Here is an 18,670-nt window from a genome sequence, read left to right as displayed (position 1 = left end):
TATTATTACGATAAATATAAAACCTTTTACTTTTAGCATGATTTTTACTTTAATAATTTGTAAAATAGGCAGTCTTACCTGCTCCAGGAATTATGGCCAGCTTGGTTTCTACTAGACCCATTTTGGCTGAAGAAGCTGAGACATTAGACACCAAATTAATGCACATAAAAAAATCAAATGGCAAACATTGAAAATAACAGCACTCCACAAACACACACACACTTATTTAACATTTCAAGGTATATTTAAAAAACTGCCAACATGTAAACAGAAGTAAAACATTTCCTCCTATTCACTCTTATTTCAGTAATGGAACAACATTATAAGGAAACCAAGATTTAAAAAAGTTAAAAAATAAAAATAAAAAAAGGGCGGGGGGGGAGTGTTCCATCTATATCATATAACGGAAACAGGTTACTAAGAGTTCTAGTGACTCCTTCAATCTTTAGATGCTTTCTTGTGTTTCCCAAGTAGATGAAGACGACCCCCCCCCACACACACACACACACACACACACACACACTGAATACATGTAGCCAAGTAAGGCACACAACACAGTTAACTTCCTAGGAGTTACAGGAAGGATACTAAAGTGGGGTACACACTATGATAAAATCAGAAGAAAGATTCTGTACAAGGCACGATCAAAAAAGTTTTTCGTATAGCGTGTACACAACTTTCGACATCTGATTCAGACTTTCCAAACAAAAATTTCAGAAGGGACAAACCTTAAATGTTTCTGGTACTTGAACAGAACTTTATCTAATGTGCATGGTTTTCGTACGAGAAAAAAATGTATACGAAAGACTGCGCATGATCGGAAACAAACAGCAAGGGAACGAGAATTTTTCATACAATTAGTATCATCCTCAGTTTCAGCCTGCTATGAAACATCGCGGAAAACCGGACAATCGTTCCTTTGATTTTCTTATAGTGTGTACTGGGTTTTCACTCTGCTCAGGAGTGAAAGTTTTTAAAGATAAAAATGAATTCTTTTAGCTTGTAATTGAAATTGTTACTGGGGACGTAAATGCACCATGGCACACTCTGATCACATTGTTGTACTTTGTTTTGTAAGTGTTAAAAAGTAAGCCCACTTGTTAGTCATAACCAAAGAACATGTGTTATATAATACAATTCTGGCAAGTGGACGTCAACCATCATAATTTACAAATATACCGTACTTCTGATAATTTCTCAAAGAACATTGCTATTTTGCAGTATATTTTTATAAACTCTGATAGGAAGGATGACAGCAATACCACAGTGAAGACAGCTGGTTTCCATCATGAAGTGTTCATGGGAGTGACAAATATACACGACTGTAGATTTTCTAACTGCCTTGCTACAGTATATCACTAGACCGAAAACCTCAAACATGACAAAGAAGTAGAACATCCAGCTGAATGACAATTATGCACGTTTCACAAATAAGACACTTGAGAGGTGTGAAAAAAAACAATGTTTATTTTGTCTGGTGTTATCCGTTGGCCCATCCCGGCTTCACTAATTAATCATGTTATAGCAGTTATAGTAGAATTTATTGCCTTCTGTTTGTTTCTGATTTTAAAGTTACCTTTAAACATTTAAGAGGTACACTGGTGCATTGTAGGCCTTTTTGTGCAGGGCAAATTTATGGGAGAATAAACCCCCTCTAATTTCTGCTCCCAGTAAAGAGCACTAGAAGGCTCATGTAAAACTACCTACGAGACAGAGAGGTGTCTGTGAACAATATGGCCGTATGTTATGGAGATGAGGAGAGAAAGGTATTCTGTGGTCCTAACACACGTCCTGTCCTAGCGTGACCAAGCTGTATCTCCACCCCTAGGACAGAAAGTGTGTTACAGGCAAGATCATCGGGTAAAACAAAAAAAAAGAAAAAAGCAAGCTAGAAAAAAGTACAACTAAAGCAGCCACCACATCTAAGAACTGGTAAGCTGCAATAAATTATTTTTTTGTTCTGGGGTTTAAATACATTTTAAAATACAGCTAAAATTGAAGAATAAAAAGTAATATATTAGCCTATATCGGTTCTTTACTTAGATAAATGAGAAACTGACTTCAGTGTTGGTGACCTTCACACATGTGTTTAGTAGTAAAACAAGGATTTACCTTCTCAAAGGTAAGTGAATGAGCCTTCCTGCTACACAATATTTATCATTTCCGCTAGGCTCACTTTAATATTACATACAATGCTCTAACAATCAAAACTTTGGTATCTTGGTACTTTGACTGAACAATGTTGGTAATACACAGTCTTGGATTTTTTTTTTTTTCCAAAACTGGCATACTGTAAAAGACTACTTAGGATCCAGAGTAAGTTCTTAAAAAGTGCAGGGTCGTCTGTATTTTTAAATAACTAAAGTGCTCCTTGTGAAATAAAAAGCTGATAGAGGAGCAGGCGAGCCCTCAACTTTTAATAATCAAATCAGTATTTCCATATTTGTTATTTTATTTATTAATAATTTAGGTAATCATTTAGCGCAGGTGTTCTGTCAAAATGTCAAACCTGGCAGAATGAGCAACCCGGGTCATTTCTGTTTTCTTTAAACCGTCATTAATGCCAGATTTTCACAAATTGCTGTTTGGACACAACACCAGCAACCGAATAGAGACCGATGCAGGATATTATGAGCAGAGATTGTTACTCCGCTCCAAAACTAACCAAGAGGCGGTGACAACTTTGTCCTCGTTAGCCCCTGTGCTGTGAAAACAGCGAAATATTTCTGTACCGGACTGGATTCGGTAGCTGGTGCTGTGTCAGAACACCAATTCGTCCAAATCAGAAAATACTGATGGTTTAAAGAAAGCGGAAGTGACATGGTTTGATTTTCTGCCGAGTTGCCTATTTTGTCAGAACACAGGCAATTTAAACACTGAATATACTACAATTTTCCAAGGTTTGGGGCTTCCCGGGTACTCTGGAAATTCTTAAAAGTTTGGAGCAGGCACTTTAGAATGAGTGCACTTAATTTAGTATCCCACTTACTCCCATTTTAAGGATTGGATAGGATTTCCTTAAGTGACTAAGAATCCAGACATGGCTTCTTTGTCCACAGGCACTAGTCATGTTTCTTAATGGGCTACTTCCCCACTCTGTACATTCTCTTCTAAATAGTCCACATCAAATGTCTGCCAGTACAAGACACATAAATATCTTCCAACTTGGCAACACTCTGGTTTATGAAGCATGCAGGAAGATGGGCCATACAGTACACTTATGACCTGTACACACAGTCGGATTTTCCGATGGAAAATGTGTAATAGGACCTTGTCGGAAATTCCGACCGTGTGTAGGCTACATCACACATTTTCCATCGGATTTTCCGACACACAAAGTTTGAGAGCAGGATATAAAATTTTCCGACAACAAAATCCGTTGTTGGAAATTCTGATCGTGTGTACACAAATCCAACGGACAAAGTGCCAGAATAAATAAAGAGATGAAAGCTATTGGCCACTGCCCCATTTATAGTCCCGACGTACGTGTTTTACGTCACCGCGTTTAGAACGATCGGATTTTCCGACAACTTTGTGTGACCGTGTGTATGCAAGACAAGTTTGAGCCAACATCCGTCGGAAAAAATAGGATTTTGTTGTCGGAATGTCCGAACAAAGTCCGACCGTGTGTACGGGGCATTACAGTGCCTTGAAAAAGTATTCATGCCCCTTGAAATTTTCCATATTTTGTCATGTTGCAACCAAAAAGGTAAATGTAGTTTAGTGGGATTTTATGTGATAGACCAACACAAAGTGGCACATAATTGTGAAGTGGAAGGAAAATGATTTTCAACATTTTTTATAAATAAATGTGTGAAAAGTGTAGCGTGCATTTGTTTTCAGTATTCAAAGTCAATACTTTGTAGAACCACCTTTTGCTGCAATTACAGCTGCAAGTTTTTTTGGGCGTCTCTACAAGCTTTGCACATCTAAAGAGTGACATTTTCGCCCATTCTTCTTAGCAAAATAGCTCAAGCTCTGTCAGACTGGATGGAGAGCATCTGTGAACAGCAATTTTCAAGTCTTGCCACAGATTCTCAATTGGATTTAGGTCTGGACTTTGACTGGGCCATTCTAACACATGAATATGCTTTGATTTAAACCATTCCATTGTAGCTCTGACTGTATGTTTAGGGTCGTTGTCCTGCTGGAAGGTGAACCTCCGCCCCAGTCTGAAATGTTGTGCAGACAAAAAACAGGTTTTCTTCTAAGATTGCCCTGTATTTGGCTCCATCAATCCTCCCATCAACTCTAACCAGCTTCCCTGTACCTGCTGAAGAAAACCATCCCTACAACAAGATGCTGCCACCACCATGTTGCACGGTGGGAATGGTGTGTTGAATGTGATGTGCAGTGTTAGTTTTCTGTCACACATAGTGTTTTGCTTTTAGACCAAATGTTCAATTTTGGTCTCATCTGATCAGAGCACCTTCTTCCCCATGTTTGCTGTGTCCCCCACATGGCTTCTTGCAAACATTACTTCTTATGGCTTTCTTTTAACAATTGCTTTCTTCTTGCCACTCTTCCATAAAGGCCAGATTTGTGGAGTGCACGACTAATAGTTGTCCTGTAGACAGATTCTCCCACCTGAGCTGTGAATCTCTGCAGCTCCTCCAGAGTTACCATTGGCCTCTTGGCTGCTTCTCTGATTAATGCTCTCCTTGCCCGGCCTGTCAGTTTAGGGGAACGGCCAAGACTTGGTAGGTTTGCAGTTGTGCCATACCTTTTCATTTTTGGATGAAGGATTGAAGTGTTCCGCAAGATGATCAAAGCTTGGAATATTTTTTTATAACCCTGCTTTAAACTCCACAACTTTATCCCTGACCTGTCTGGTGTGTTCCTTGGCCTTCAAGATGCTGTTTGTTCACTAAGGTTCTCTAAAAAACCTCTGAGGGCTTCACAGAACAGCTGTGTTTATACTGAGATTAAATTACACACAGGTGGACTCTATTTACTAATTAGGTGAATTCTGAAGGCAATTGGTTGCACTAGATTTTAGTTAGGGGTATTAGAGTAAAGGGGGCCGAATACAAATATATGCCACACTGTTCAGATATTTATTTTTAAACAATTTTGAAAAACATTTGTCATTTTACTTCCACTTCACAATTATGTGCCACTTTGTGTTGGTCTATCACAGGGAAATGCAATTAGTGGACCTCCAGCTTTTGCAAAACTACAAGTCCCATCATGCCTCTGCCTCTGGGTGTCATGCTTGTGGCCGTCGGAGTCTTGTTATGCCTCATGGGACTTGTAGTTCTGCAACAGCTGGAGGTCCGCTAATTGCATATCCCTGGTCTATCATAATAAATTCCAATAAAATAAATTTACGCTTTTGGTTGTAACATGACGAAATGTGAAAATTTTTAAGAAGTATGAATACTTTTTCAAGGCACTGTACTCTCTGCAAGATCATTAGTTCTCATTAGTTAATTCGATTATTAGATTTTTAAAGACTATACCCTATAAATGTGAGAAAATCAATTTGCTGCCCTTGAGAAAAATTTGGGTAGTGCAATAATCATGTGAGAATAATCACTCACAGTAAAAGTAAATGAAAAGAATCTCATATAGAAATTAGCCAGTGGAAATATATTATTGTGATCAACTGTAGACTTGGAGCACCGCTCAAAGTTGGAGGATAACAGGTTTCCCTACTGGGATTCAAAAAGTGGGAGCAGGACTCAGGCACTAATTCAGAAGTGTGGACATATGTGGGGTAAGACGCAGCTCAAAACCAACCCAGTGCTTGGCCTGAACCAGCACTGCTCCGGCCACACCCCCTAACATGTTTTGCCTAAAAAAAAATTTTTTGTGACCTTAGAGAGGGTACAATAATGGACTGGTTACAGATCCCATGGGGCAGGCATAGATCTTCTAGTTGAACAGATGATATAAATATTTCTAGGGCATGAGATTATGAGCAAGAAAATTATTTGTATGCTTCTTTTGTGGTTGTCTAAATAGATTTCTTTACATGACATGGTCAGTCCTCGCTTTTGTTGCTATGAAAAAATAAGACCATGATAATAAATCAAACTATTGACACAAAACCATTCATATTTTTAGATTGTAAGCTCCTATGAGCAGGGCCCTCTGATTCCTCTTGTACCAAATTGTAATGTAACTGTAATGTCTGCCTGCGCAAACTGTTGGCGCTATATAAAACCTGTATAATAATAATATAATAATAATAATATTATAATTAAACTGCTTGTGATGGTATATTTTTTAATTTTATTAACCACTTATGGGCCAGGCCTTTTTCTGACACTTGGTGTTTCCATGTGTAATGGAAATTTGTAAGTTCTGTATATAATTGTATTGTATTTTGTATGTATTGCACTCTGCCCTCACTGTGCACACGGCACTAATAATGTTTTCAGTAAATGTTTACATTCTTTTGAGTCCTGATTAGAATAAGCCTGTCTATGTAACGCCCCTTGTTACCATGAACGTACAATTGTAATATTAATGTGATACCTACGTAATCATGTGCATAAAAACCTTCAATTGCGTCATAATAAAGCAGAACAGTAATTTGGAAAGATGCTGAGCGTATCTTTTGTGTCTGTTCCCTACTGCAGTAGTTATTATTAATTTGGAACCACTAATCAATATGAGGATAGGAGTTGCCTATCATCAATTTAACCGAGTCAGCATGGCGAGCTTTGCCTTAGGAGGGGATTCCAGGTGACCCTGAGTATCCGAAACGAGGAGCTTGAGACGATCCGGGAATTTCTGATAATCAGCCGGCTGAGGTAAGCCTTTTGCTTACATTTGAGTTATCAGACTTCCTTGATCGGTAAGGCATTTTCGGGACAAAGGGTACCTATTTTACTCCCCTTAATCGAACTGTATTGATTGGTGGTTATATGTTATGTTGTCCCTGTCTATTGTCCATTGGAGTGTTATAGATAAGAAAGGGAAGAATAGTGCTGTTCACAGGTATATGTAGTACATCTGCTAGATAAAGTAGTTTAGAGGCAAGAGGGTATAGGCACACGTAGAGAAGAGAGAGAAGACTGGCCAGTCATTATGGGCATTGAATTAAGTAAGGGAATGAAGGGTAAGAGACCCTCAAAAATGCCCAGCGCAAGAGGAGCGCTATATATGAACCGAAGGTGCAGTTCCGCCTATACCGAGCCCCTACATTAATGGTTAGAGTGGACATGGATCCACAATGGGTAACTGGGTTACCAAAGTCCACAGGGACTAAGAATCATGCAGAGTAAACAGCTAGAGAAGCAGCTATCTATGTGAGCAGGATGGATCAAGGGTGACATTAGAACTAGACAGAAAGGGACATTTTCATGTAAGTTGTGGGATGAATTTGGGGTCAGGCACTACAACTAGTAAAAGTCAGAAACAGAGAAATGAGAGGTAAAACAGAATACTTTATATGTTGTCAGAGAGGGAAGATGGGATGAGCACTGTGGCTCCCCATCTGATCATAGAATCATAGAAGCTAGATATAAAAGTTATTTAAACAAAATAAAGAAAGTAGAATTTAGACAGGGAAATATTAATGAGAGTTAAAAGAAAGTGAGAGAATGATATGCATGTGTTGTGCACAAATGGGAAAAAAGTAAACGATTTTAGAGAGATATTGGTGTGTGTGCGAATGCTGGGACCTTTAGTTCTATTGCTTGTGTGTGTCATGTACGCAGATGTGACCCCCTCCTTTGTGCTCTCCTGAAAGAAATGTGGCTGGGATGAGAGGTTAGTGATAAGCTGGAAGGACATCATGCCAATTCCAGTTTTTTAGACAAAACATTTATAACAAAATGTGCCGGGTTAACGAATCTAATGGTAAACAATGTGATCACAATTATTTTGAATCTGTTTTCCAAACATGGTAAAATGAAGGTTACATTTAACCGTGTATTGCACAAATTGAATATCCTTTGATAGTGGAAACAGTGCATTTAAAAAAGGGAAATTAAGTAAAATTAAGTAGTAATGAGTATTCATTTCTAATATGAGTTTAACAATTATATAGATATAATGAAACTGGTTTAGACAACCTTTGGTTGGAAATGAAATCCAGGTTATTGGGGAAATTTGTAAAAATGGGATTAGTTTAGATTAAGATAACAATTTTGTAATTTTACATTTATACAATAAGCCCTTATTGAGAGAAAAAAAGATTAAGATGAGGTTGTTATTTTGAATAAAGCTGCCATAATATTTAACAAAGCCAAGATGGATGGGATACATAAGAAGTTTTTCTACAAAAATGATATTGTAAGGTTTTTGATGAAAACTTGATGTGCGGTCCATGATGTGAGAGTAATAATAAATAAAATTTAAATATAACAGACCCATCACATCAAGTCCACACACCCTGTTAGGATAGATGCCACCTGCAGCCAGTTGTTTTATAGTTTTTGATGCTTTCTGGTCCATCATACAGATTGGTCCTTTTGTTTTTATTTATTTTTATTTTTGAAATCCAAAGCAGAATGTGTGGATTGTGAAATGATGTGCCCCTTTTTCTTGTAAGTGCAGTGGTATAAGCAGAAGAATATTTTGGATTTATGGACATCTCTGCATGACCGCAGGGTATTGTTATCATTTATTATAATATTGCCAGGAAGAAGTTGTCTTTTGAAACATGAAACTGGAGTTCTTACACAAATAGTGTGATAGAAAACAAGCCATTGTAATATATTTATGAAGGCTGGACCCAGTAATGAAGGGTTCATCCCGATATATCAGAGCTGTAGCTCTTATGCAAAGGTGCTATTAGACAAAGTTAGATATTGTTTTGGTCAATGGTCCGACATTCTGTGCAGCAAATTTACAGCTAACTAAATGTTTGTCTAATGAAAGGTTTAAAATATGAGTTTGTTTATGTACAAATCTAACAATAAAAAATGCGTACATTTATTCAAAAGAAAGGAAAAGACACATGTGTTAAATTGATGGTGTAGGAATCAGCTGCTGTGAGCCCAGTGCGGGACACACTCCCTGAAGACCCAGATATTTAATTTTTTGTAGATTTGAGTATGCAGTTTATCACCCAGAAGGATACTCTGTATTCAAAGTCATTGGATCCTTTTTGCCCAGCTCAAGAAGCAGAGCTCCATGTTTTAGCAAAGCCTGTGAGCTATAAAAAGAGTGTATATTTATATAGATAGTCGAGATATAGAGAGCTTTTGGTTCCATTTGAAGGGCCAGAAGTTTGTTTTTACTTCGGCAGGTAAACCAATAAAGCATGCCAAGTTAATTTGATCGGCTGTTTTCAGCCTTCCAGCTTCTTGCTGAGGTAGCCATATTAACTTTCACACATGGAAGCAGACCAGGTGACTAAGGATGCTGCATTTACAGCCCCGGACACTTGATGGGTCTGTGCAACTCACAGATTCCACCCTAGTTCTGGCCCAGTATAGCTGGGATTAATAATTCAACTTTAAGGACCCCAGAACGAGAAGAACAAGTGGTCCACAGGGGGCAACTTCTTATGAAACAGGACTTTGGAAAAGGTGATCATTTTTGTCTGCCAGCCACCATTTTCCCTCCAGCTTGACACATGGACCGTGTCATCAGTCACAAGCAGTTATGGCTGCCTTAGTAAATGAGCGTGGGATAGAGCCAGGGTTCTCCACAGTTGTTTTTATAACACACCACTTCTTGTTTTACCTGTTACCAAAGGTGTTACCAAAAGCTGAACATCCCTCCCAGAGATTACATAAAAGATATATCCAGATGTCCAAGTTAGGATCTTACAAGTATGCATTTTGTCTGTATGGACATGTTTTTTAGGATGTCCAGTGGCAAATGCTACTGCAAAGGCCACAGTAAAAAGTGTTATCAGAAGTAGTTTGTAAGTACAGAGTGCCAGAAAGTACAGAGAGTAACAGAGGAAATAATTTTTATAGGAGAGTCCTTACTAGAAGTTTTGAGGTTTTATTTTTACACCCCCTACTGTCTACAATATAGTGGACAAAGTAAAGTAAGAAACTAGAAAACTTTTGCCTGAATGTTTTCTTAAATTTTATCAGGCCTCTAAGGGGGATATTGGACTCTCTCCCTATGAGATTTGGTTTGGGAGTGTGTTACTCACTTGCTTATATTTTGTCTCAGCAGCTGAAGTCCTCCATTCGGATCTCACGGAGAATGCTGATGATCTTTTAAGGTTTTTTACAAACTCATTTATGTGTTTTCTCCCTAATTCCAGATCCTAAAAGTTTGGAAGGATCTAAAACTAAAGCCAGGTGACTTTTTGATTGTTAAGAGACATTTATATATAAGGAAATGTTTGGAGACTCAATACAGCATCTATTTCATGTACAGTTTTTGCAAAACTTGAAGGAAAAGTCACCTGGATCCACACCAGACACTGCAAAAATGACTAAATTAAAGAAATCTCTGTGTTTGATTTGTTTCCCTCTTGTGATCACAGTCTAGGGTACTTTTTGATTCAATTACTTTAATTGTAAGGGATATATATATTTGAAAAATAGTTTAGCCATGTTGAAGTCATATTTGTCTTTTGTATGTCTTCCATTATATGTAGAATTGTCTGTGTTTACATGTGCTGATAAGTCAGCATGTCCACAATTCAGCTAGAAGGCCATTCTGGCCACAGGAGTGTACAGCCAGTACTCTGTAAATATGTCTTATCAATCATTTGTTCTTCACAATGAAAAGTCATTTTGTAATGAAAAAGTTGCTCAGCTATTATTTTCTCCACAATGGAGTTTTTTTTACCTCTTTGGCCAGGCCTACCTCCACCTAAGTGTGTGGAGGTTCCAGGTTAAAGGTGATAGCAGGTATGGTTAGTGATCAAAATATTGATCAAAAGAGGGGAGACTGTAATGGAAATTTGTAAGTTCTGTATATAATTGTATTGTATTTTGTATGTATTGCACTCTGCCCTCACTGTGCACACGGCACTAATAATGTTTTCAGTAAATGTTTACATTCTTTTGAGTCCTGATTAGAATAAACCTGTCTATGTAACGCCCCTTGTTACCATGAACGTACAATTGTAATATTAATGTGATACCTACGTAATCATGTGCATAAAAACCTTCAATTGCGTCATAATAAAGCAGAACAGTAATTTGGAAAGATGCTGAGCGTATCTTTTGTGTCTGTTCCCTACTGCAGTAGTTATTATTAATTTGGAACCACTAATCAATATGAGGATAGGAGTTGCCTATCATCAATTTAACCGAGTCACATGTAAAAAATCTGTATTTTTTTATAGAAAATTTACTTAGAACCCCCAAACATGAACCCACAAAATGGGAGTGATTGCAATTTTTTATGTCACTTGGTTTTTGCACAGCGGTATTTCAAATGCAATTACGACAAGTAAATAGAGTCCTTACATGTCACCATGGCACCAAACTATGGTACTTGAAAACCTCCATAGGCAACACTTTTTTAAATTTCTACAGGTTACCATTTTTGAGTTACAGAGGAGGTGTAGTGCTAGAATTATTGCTCTTGCGCAGACGGTCGTAGCGATACCTCACATGTGTGCAGCGAACATAGTTTACATATGTCAGCGTGACCTACATATGTCACTCACTACTGCGCGTGAGCACGTGGGGACAGGGGCGCTTAAAAAACTATTTTTTTTTAATTACTTTTTTTTACATTTTTACACTGTCCCCCTCAAAAAATGTTATCACTTTTATTGCCATCGCAACGAATAAACATCCCTTGCAATAACACAGCATGACAGGTCCTCTTTATGGAGAGATCTCTCCTCTACCCTTAGGCTGGCTTCACACTGAGGCGGTTTTCAGGCGTTTTAGCTCTAGAAATAGCCTCTAAATAACACCTGAAAACCGCCTCCCATTCATTTCAGTGTGACTTTTCACACTGGGGCGGTGTGCTTGCGGGATGTTAGGAAAAGTCCTGCAAGCAGCATCTTTGGGGTGGTGTATATACAGCGCTCCCAAAATGCCCTGCCCATTGAAATGAATGGGCAGTTCTTCCAAAGAGCCTGAAAAGCGATTCAGAAGCGACTGAGGGAAAAGAAAATACAGGGGTTATGGCATCTAGCCGAGACCATAACCCCGGTATTTAACGTTAAACAAATGACATATTTTCCCCTTTAAGCGGTCGGCAAGTAACAGGTTATGCTTACCAATTCTGTGAAATGGTTTTGCCCCGAACCTCCTCTTTCAGGATCTCCTGCCGGCATTCTCCTCTCCACCTCTGCTGTGTCTGCCCTCATAGCAAGTGGCTTGCTATGGGGGAAGATGTGCGGGTGGGCTCCATTGACTGAAACACAGTGCAGCTTGGCCCCACTCCCTGCTCTCTCCCCACTGGTTTTAACTGACTCCCACCAAAAGAAAGCTCTATTTGTGAGGAAAAGGGACATACTGTTGGGTCCATATATATTTGGACACAGGCACAATTTTCATACTTTTGGCTCTGTATGCTACCAGCATAAAATGAAAATGAAACAATCCAAATGAATTTGAAGTGCAGACCTTCAGCTTTAATTAAAGGGGTTGAACGTTAATATCAAGTACAAATTTTAGAAACTGCAAACATTTTTTACACAGTCCCCCCATTTTCAGGGGCTCAAATGTAATTGGACAAATGAAAATAATCATAAATAAAATGTTAATTTTGAATATTTTGCTGAGAATCCTTTACTTGCCATGACTGCCTGAAGTCTGGAGCCCATGGACATTAACAAAGACTGGCTTTACTCCTTTCTGATGCTTTTCCAGGCTCTAACTGCAGTTGTCTGCAGTTGTTGTTTGTTTGTGGGTATTTCTGCCTTTAGTTTTGCCTTCAGCAAGTGAAATGCATGGTCATTTGGGTTGAGATCAGGCGATTGACTTGGCCATTGCAGAAAATTCCACTTCTTTATTTTCAAAAGCTCCTGGGTAGCTTTTGCAGTGTGTTTTGGATCATTGTCCATCTGTACTGTGAAGCGCCATCCAATCAACTTAGCTGCATTTGACTGAATCTGGGCTGACAGTATATCTCTAAACACTGCAGAATTAACCACTTGCCTACTGGGTACTTAAACCCCCCTCCTGACCAGTCCAATTTTCAGCTTTCAGTGCTCTCATACTTTGAATGACAATTACTCAGCCATGTAATACTGTACCCAAATGAATTTGTCCTTTTTTCATACAGAGCTTTCTTTTGGTGGTATTTGATCACCTCTGGGTTTTTTATTTTTTGCACTATAAATGAAAAAGGACCGAACATTTTGAAAAAAAAAAACGCATTTCTATTAGTTTCTGTGATAAAATTTTGCAAATTGACAGTAAGTGTCATCTTGTTTATGGTCTCCTGTCATTTATCTGCCTTAGCCCGTTAAATAGAACCAAGTGTCCCGAGGGCAACATAGTTCTGAATCCATTGAATATTTTCCATATAAGTTGGGGAAGGTAAAGGGTGTGGACAGTAAAGATAAATAGACAGGAAATTGAAGAAGGAGAGGAGGGGAGGAAGGACGACTGGGAGATGTGGGGAGCGGGTGCTGCTGAGCTAGGGTTATGGGAAAAAGGAAAAAAATAGAACAGAGGAAAGCAAGGGGAAACCTGGTAAAGAATAAACAGCACACCCTCAGGTGGGCATAAGCTTATGGTGCCCAGGATTAACCCTTTCATGACTAAGCCTATTTTTGAAATTTGGTGTTTACAAGTTAAAATCCGTATTTTTTGCTAGAAAATTACTTAGAGTTCCCAAACATTATATTTTTTTAGCAGAGAATCTAGAGAATAAAATGGCGATTGTTGCAATATTTTTTATCACACGGTATTTGTGCAGCGGTGTTTTAAACGCAAATTTTTGGAAAAGGGACACTTTCATGAATTTTAAAAAATCCAAACAGTAAAGTTACCCCAATTTTTTTGTATAATGTGAAAGATGATGTTACGCCGAGTAAATAGATACCAAACATGTCACCCTTTATAACTGCACGCACTCGTGGAATGGCGACAAACTACGGTACCTATGAATTTCCATAGGCGACGCTTTAAATTTTTTTTACGGTTACCAGGTTTGAGTTACAGAGGAGGTCTAGAGCTAGAATTTTTGCTCTCGCTCTGACGATCGCGGCGATACCTCACATGTGTGATTTGAACACCGTTTACATATGCGGGCGCGACTTCCGTATGCGTTTTCTTCGCTGCGCGAGCTCGCGGGGACAGGGGCACTTTAAAAATGTTTTTTTTTTTATTTATTTTATTACTTTATAAATTGTGTTTAAAAAAATTTTTTTTTTTTTTTTACTTTTATTGCTGTCACAAGGAATGTAAACATCCTTTGTAACATTAATAGGTGGTGACAGGTACTCTTTATGGAGGGATCAGGGGTCTAAAAGACCCCCGATCCCTCCTTTGCACTTCAAAGTATTCAGATCGCCGAAAACGGTGATTCTGAATGCCGTTTATTTTTTTAAATTCGGCGCCATTGGCAGCCGAGTAAACGGGAAGTGACGTCATGACGTCGCTTCCGCGTTTACATTAAGAAGGCTGGAACGAAGCCGCCCACAGCTTCGTTCCAGCCCGCCCCCAGCCGTCAAAGGCAGACGATTGGACACCGGGCCTCCCAATCGCATGGGAGGCCGGTAAAAGCGGCGGGAGGCGGCAGGAGGGGGGGGGATGTCCCCTCCCGCTCCTCCGGTATAACAGCCGAGCGGCTTTTAGCCGCATTGGTTGTTATACTCGGGTAGCCGATCGCCCGCTGTAAACAACGGTACCGGGATGATGCCTGCAGCTGCGGGCATCATCCCGGTATAACCCCGGAAAGCCGAGTACGCATATCTGCGTACGGTCGGCGGGAAGGGGTTAAGATTCTCCTTGTAGCTTTACCTGCTGCTGCAAACATGGAATCGATCCAGTAAAACCATGTGTTGAAGTACAGTGGGGACGGAAAGTATTCAGACCCCCTTCAATTTTTCACTCTTTGTTATATTGCAGCCATTTGCTAAAATCATTTAAGTTCATTTTCTTTCCCCATTAATGTACACACAGCACCCCATATTGACAGAAAAACACAGAATTGTTGACATTTTTGCAGATTTATTAAAAAAGAAAAAACAAAATATCACATGGTCCTAAGTATTCAGACCCTTTGCTCAGTATTTAGTAGAAGCACCCTTTTGATCTAATACAGCCATGAGTCTTTTTGGGAAAGATGCAACAAGTTTTACACACCTGGATTTGGGGATCCTCTGCCATTCCTCCTTGCAGATCCTCTCCAGTTCTGTCAGTTGGATGGTAAACGTTGGTGGACAGCCATTTTTAGGTCTCTCCAGAGATGCTCAATTGGGTTTAAGTCAGGGCTCTGGCTGGGTCATTCAAGAACAGTCATGGAGTTGTTGTGAAGCCACTCCTTCGTTATTTTAGCTGTGTGCTTAGGGTCATTGTCTTGTTGGAAAGTAAACCTTCGGCCCAGTCTGAGGTCCTGAGCACTCTGAAGAAGGTTTTCATCCAGGATATCCCTGTACTTGGCCGCATTCATCTTTCCCTCCATTGAAACCAGTCGTCCTGTCCCTGCAGCTGAAAAACACCCGCACAGCATGATGCTGCCACCACCATGTTTCACTGTTAGGACTGTATTGGACAGGTGATGAGCAGTGCCTGGTTTTCTCCACACATACCGCTTAGAATTAAGGCCAAAAAGTTCTATCTTGGTCTCATCAGATCAGAGAATCTTATTTCTCACCATCTTGGAGTCCTTCAGGTGTTTTTTAGCAAACTTTATGTGGGCTTTCATGTGTCTTTCACTGAGGAGAGGCTTCTGTCGGGCCACTCTGCCATAAAGCCCCGACTGGTGGAGGGCTGCAGTGATGGTTGACTTTCTACAACTTTCTCCCATCTCCCGACTGCATCTCTGGAGCTCAGCCACAGTGATCTCTGGGTTCTTCTTTACCTCTCTCGCCAAGGCTCTTCTCCCCCGATAGCTCAGTTTGGCCGAACGGCCAGCTCTAGGAAGGGTTCTGGTCGTCCCAAACATCTTCCATTTAAGGATTATGAAGGCCACTGTGCTCTTAGGAACCTTAAGTGCAGCAGAAATTTTTTTGTAACCCTGGCCAGATCTGTGCCTTGCCACAATTCTGTCTCTGAGCTCTTCAGGCAGTTCCTTTGACCTCATGATTCTCATTTGCTCTGACATGCACTGTGAGCTGTAAGGTCTTATATAAACAGGTGTGTGGCTTTCCTAATCAAGTCCAATCAGTATAATCAAACACAGCTGGACTCAAATGAAGGTGTAGAACCATCTCAAGGATGATCAGAAGAAATGGACAGAACCTGAGTTAAATATATGAGTGTCACAGCAAAGGGTCTGAATACTTAGGACCATGTGACATTTCAGTTTTTCTTTTTTAATAAATCTGCAAAAATATCAACAATTCTGTGTTTTTCTGTCAATATGGGGTGCTGTGAGTACATTAATGAGGAAAAAAATGAACTTAAATGATTTTAGCAAATGGCTGCAATATAACAAAGAGTGAAAAATTTAAGGGGGTCTGAATACTTTCCGCCCCCACTGTATATGTCAGACTGTTATGGGAGGAGTGTACAAGGCCTTCCATTTGCCTATTCTCTACTCTACCTATCCATAATGATATCAGGGGAGAATAGGGGTCTTTCAAAACGTAAAGGTATACAAGATTTAGTCACATTTAAAAGATGGGAAAGGACTTCTTGTAAGTTTTGGTTACCAAATCAATTTCCTAAAAACATTGGTGCTTAATAATGTAATAGATGTTTCATTAACCGCTTGCCGACCGCCGCACACAGATGTACATCGGCAAAATTGCACAGGCAGGATCATCAACCATTACTAATTGAAAAAAAAATTAATAATAAAAATGTCATAAATCTATCCCATATTTTGTAGACGTTATAATTTTTGCGCAAACCAATCAATATACGCTTATTGCGATTTTTTTTTACCAAAAATATGTATAAGAATACATATTGGCCTAAACTGGGAAAGAAATTTGTTATTTTGGGGGATATTTATTATAGCAAAAAGTAAAAAATATTGCTTTTTTTTTTTAAATTGTCACTCCTTTTTTGTTTATAGCGCAAAAAATAAAAACCGCAGAGGCGATCAAATAACATCAAAGGAAAGCTCTATTTGTGGGAAAAAAAGACGTCAATTGTGTTTGGGTACCATGCCGCACGATCGCGCAATTGTCAGCTAAAGCGACGCAGTGCCGAATCGTAAGAAATGCTCTGGTCAGGAAGGGGGTAAAATCTTCCAGGGCTGAAGTGGTTAAAACCTAGGGCAAGTTTTGCCTAACAACACTTTTTTTTTTTTTTTATGTATGCAAACTTGCAATACATGAAATTTTGCATACTGTATCTACAATCATGTGATGCATAAAAATAAAATTGTTGTAGCTACCAATAGCTTGAGGGATTATGGTACTTATCCAAGCAACCCTAGCAATATAAATATGTAAGGCTTTTTGTATGTTTTGGGTATGCAATGATGATGCAAGAGGAAGAAGGCCAAGTCATACTGCACTTGATAATCTGTTATTTTTTGGGACTGTTCCATGACCTTGCTCCAGAAGGGTCTAAGCTTTGGACAGGACCAAAGTACGTGGAGGAATAAGCCTTCTTCGGAACTGCATCACCAGCATTTATTAGAAGAATTTGGGTAATACCGTATCTGTTGTCTGTACCACAGTTCTGGTAATATGGTGATATGTATGTCTTACTGCCAGAGTTTGACGTATGGCAATACTTGGCCCCGTTTGGGTTGTCAAGTGTGATTTCAGATCTGGAGAGATACGCAAGTGGCACCAAGGAAATCCATATAGAAAAATAGTTTGCGAAAGATTAATCTAATGCGACCCATTGTTTTATGTTGCCATGTCTGCACTAATCTGTTAGTCTGACCAGGCGACTCAGTGTTATGGTTTATTTTCCCTTTCTTTTCTTCCCTTTCTCCCTTTTTTCTTATTCGTGTTATGACTGGGACAGTTGAACCATTTCTGATATTACAGATCTCGTCAAACTCATATTACAACGGGCCATTATGGGTCGATAGTTTTCTTCAGATGAGGTTGTTTTCTTTGCAATTGTTTTTACTGGTCCTAGAACTTAGGATGCCACTTCCTGGACTGTGATCTGTCTCCAGGAGGTTTCTTAAAGCGGAGTTCCACCCACTTTTACTACTTTATCTTAAAGGAAAGACCACCCCTCCACCATTCGATTTTGGATAATTTTTTAATTTTTTTTTTCTTACTTTCCTTTTCTGAAGTACTGAGTGTATTTCCTTCCTAGCTCGGACGCGGCCCAGGGTTTCATTTCCTCTTCTCCCCCGCTGTCTTCTGGGACCTGTGTGTGTCCCAGAAGACGATGGGCCATTCAGTAGTAGGAAGGCTCCACTGCCAGTTTCCCTTAGTTGGAATGGTGGAGCCTGCACCCGATCTGATGGACAGATTAGCCTCGGGGGTGCGACATCGCGGGCTCCCTGGACAGGTAAGTGTCCTTATTAAAAGTCAGCAGCTACAGTGTTTGTAGCTGTTGACTTTTTTTTTTTTTTTTAAAGTTTTTTGCAGCCTGTACACCGCTTTAAGACATTATTATACACTTTGTATTACTTTTATGATACTTTTTTAATTTTTTTTTTAATGTTTTTTTCAATTTATTCAATATTAGTGGAGGTTTAAATTTTCATGTTAAATTCTACTGGAATGATGTAATTTAGCCAT

At 39.3% G+C, this 18,670-nt stretch overlaps 1 protein-coding gene across 3 annotated transcripts in view; it reads right to left on the bottom strand.

Moving 5' to 3' along the window:
• AUH (AU RNA binding methylglutaconyl-CoA hydratase) overlaps window positions 1-18,670 on the bottom strand; it is a 399,227-nt gene that overhangs the window by 212,828 nt on the left and 167,729 nt on the right. For 2 of the 3 annotated variants that reach the window (XM_073632885.1, XM_073632892.1), the window contains exon 6: window positions 79-135. The exons of the other annotated variant lie outside the window; for it this stretch is intronic. In XM_073632885.1, the coding sequence (XP_073488986.1) occupies window positions 79-135 (57 nt within the window). The remainder of the gene's footprint in view (window positions 1-78; window positions 136-18,670) is intronic. 3 annotated transcript variants of the gene reach the window in all.

Source organism: Aquarana catesbeiana, linkage group LG01 (assembly GCF_042186555.1).
Source record: "Aquarana catesbeiana isolate 2022-GZ linkage group LG01, ASM4218655v1, whole genome shotgun sequence".
NCBI classification, from domain to species: Eukaryota; Metazoa; Chordata; class Amphibia; order Anura; family Ranidae; genus Aquarana; species Aquarana catesbeiana.
The sequence above is the reverse complement of the archived record's forward strand: the minus strand, read 5'-3'. Positions and strand labels throughout refer to the sequence as shown.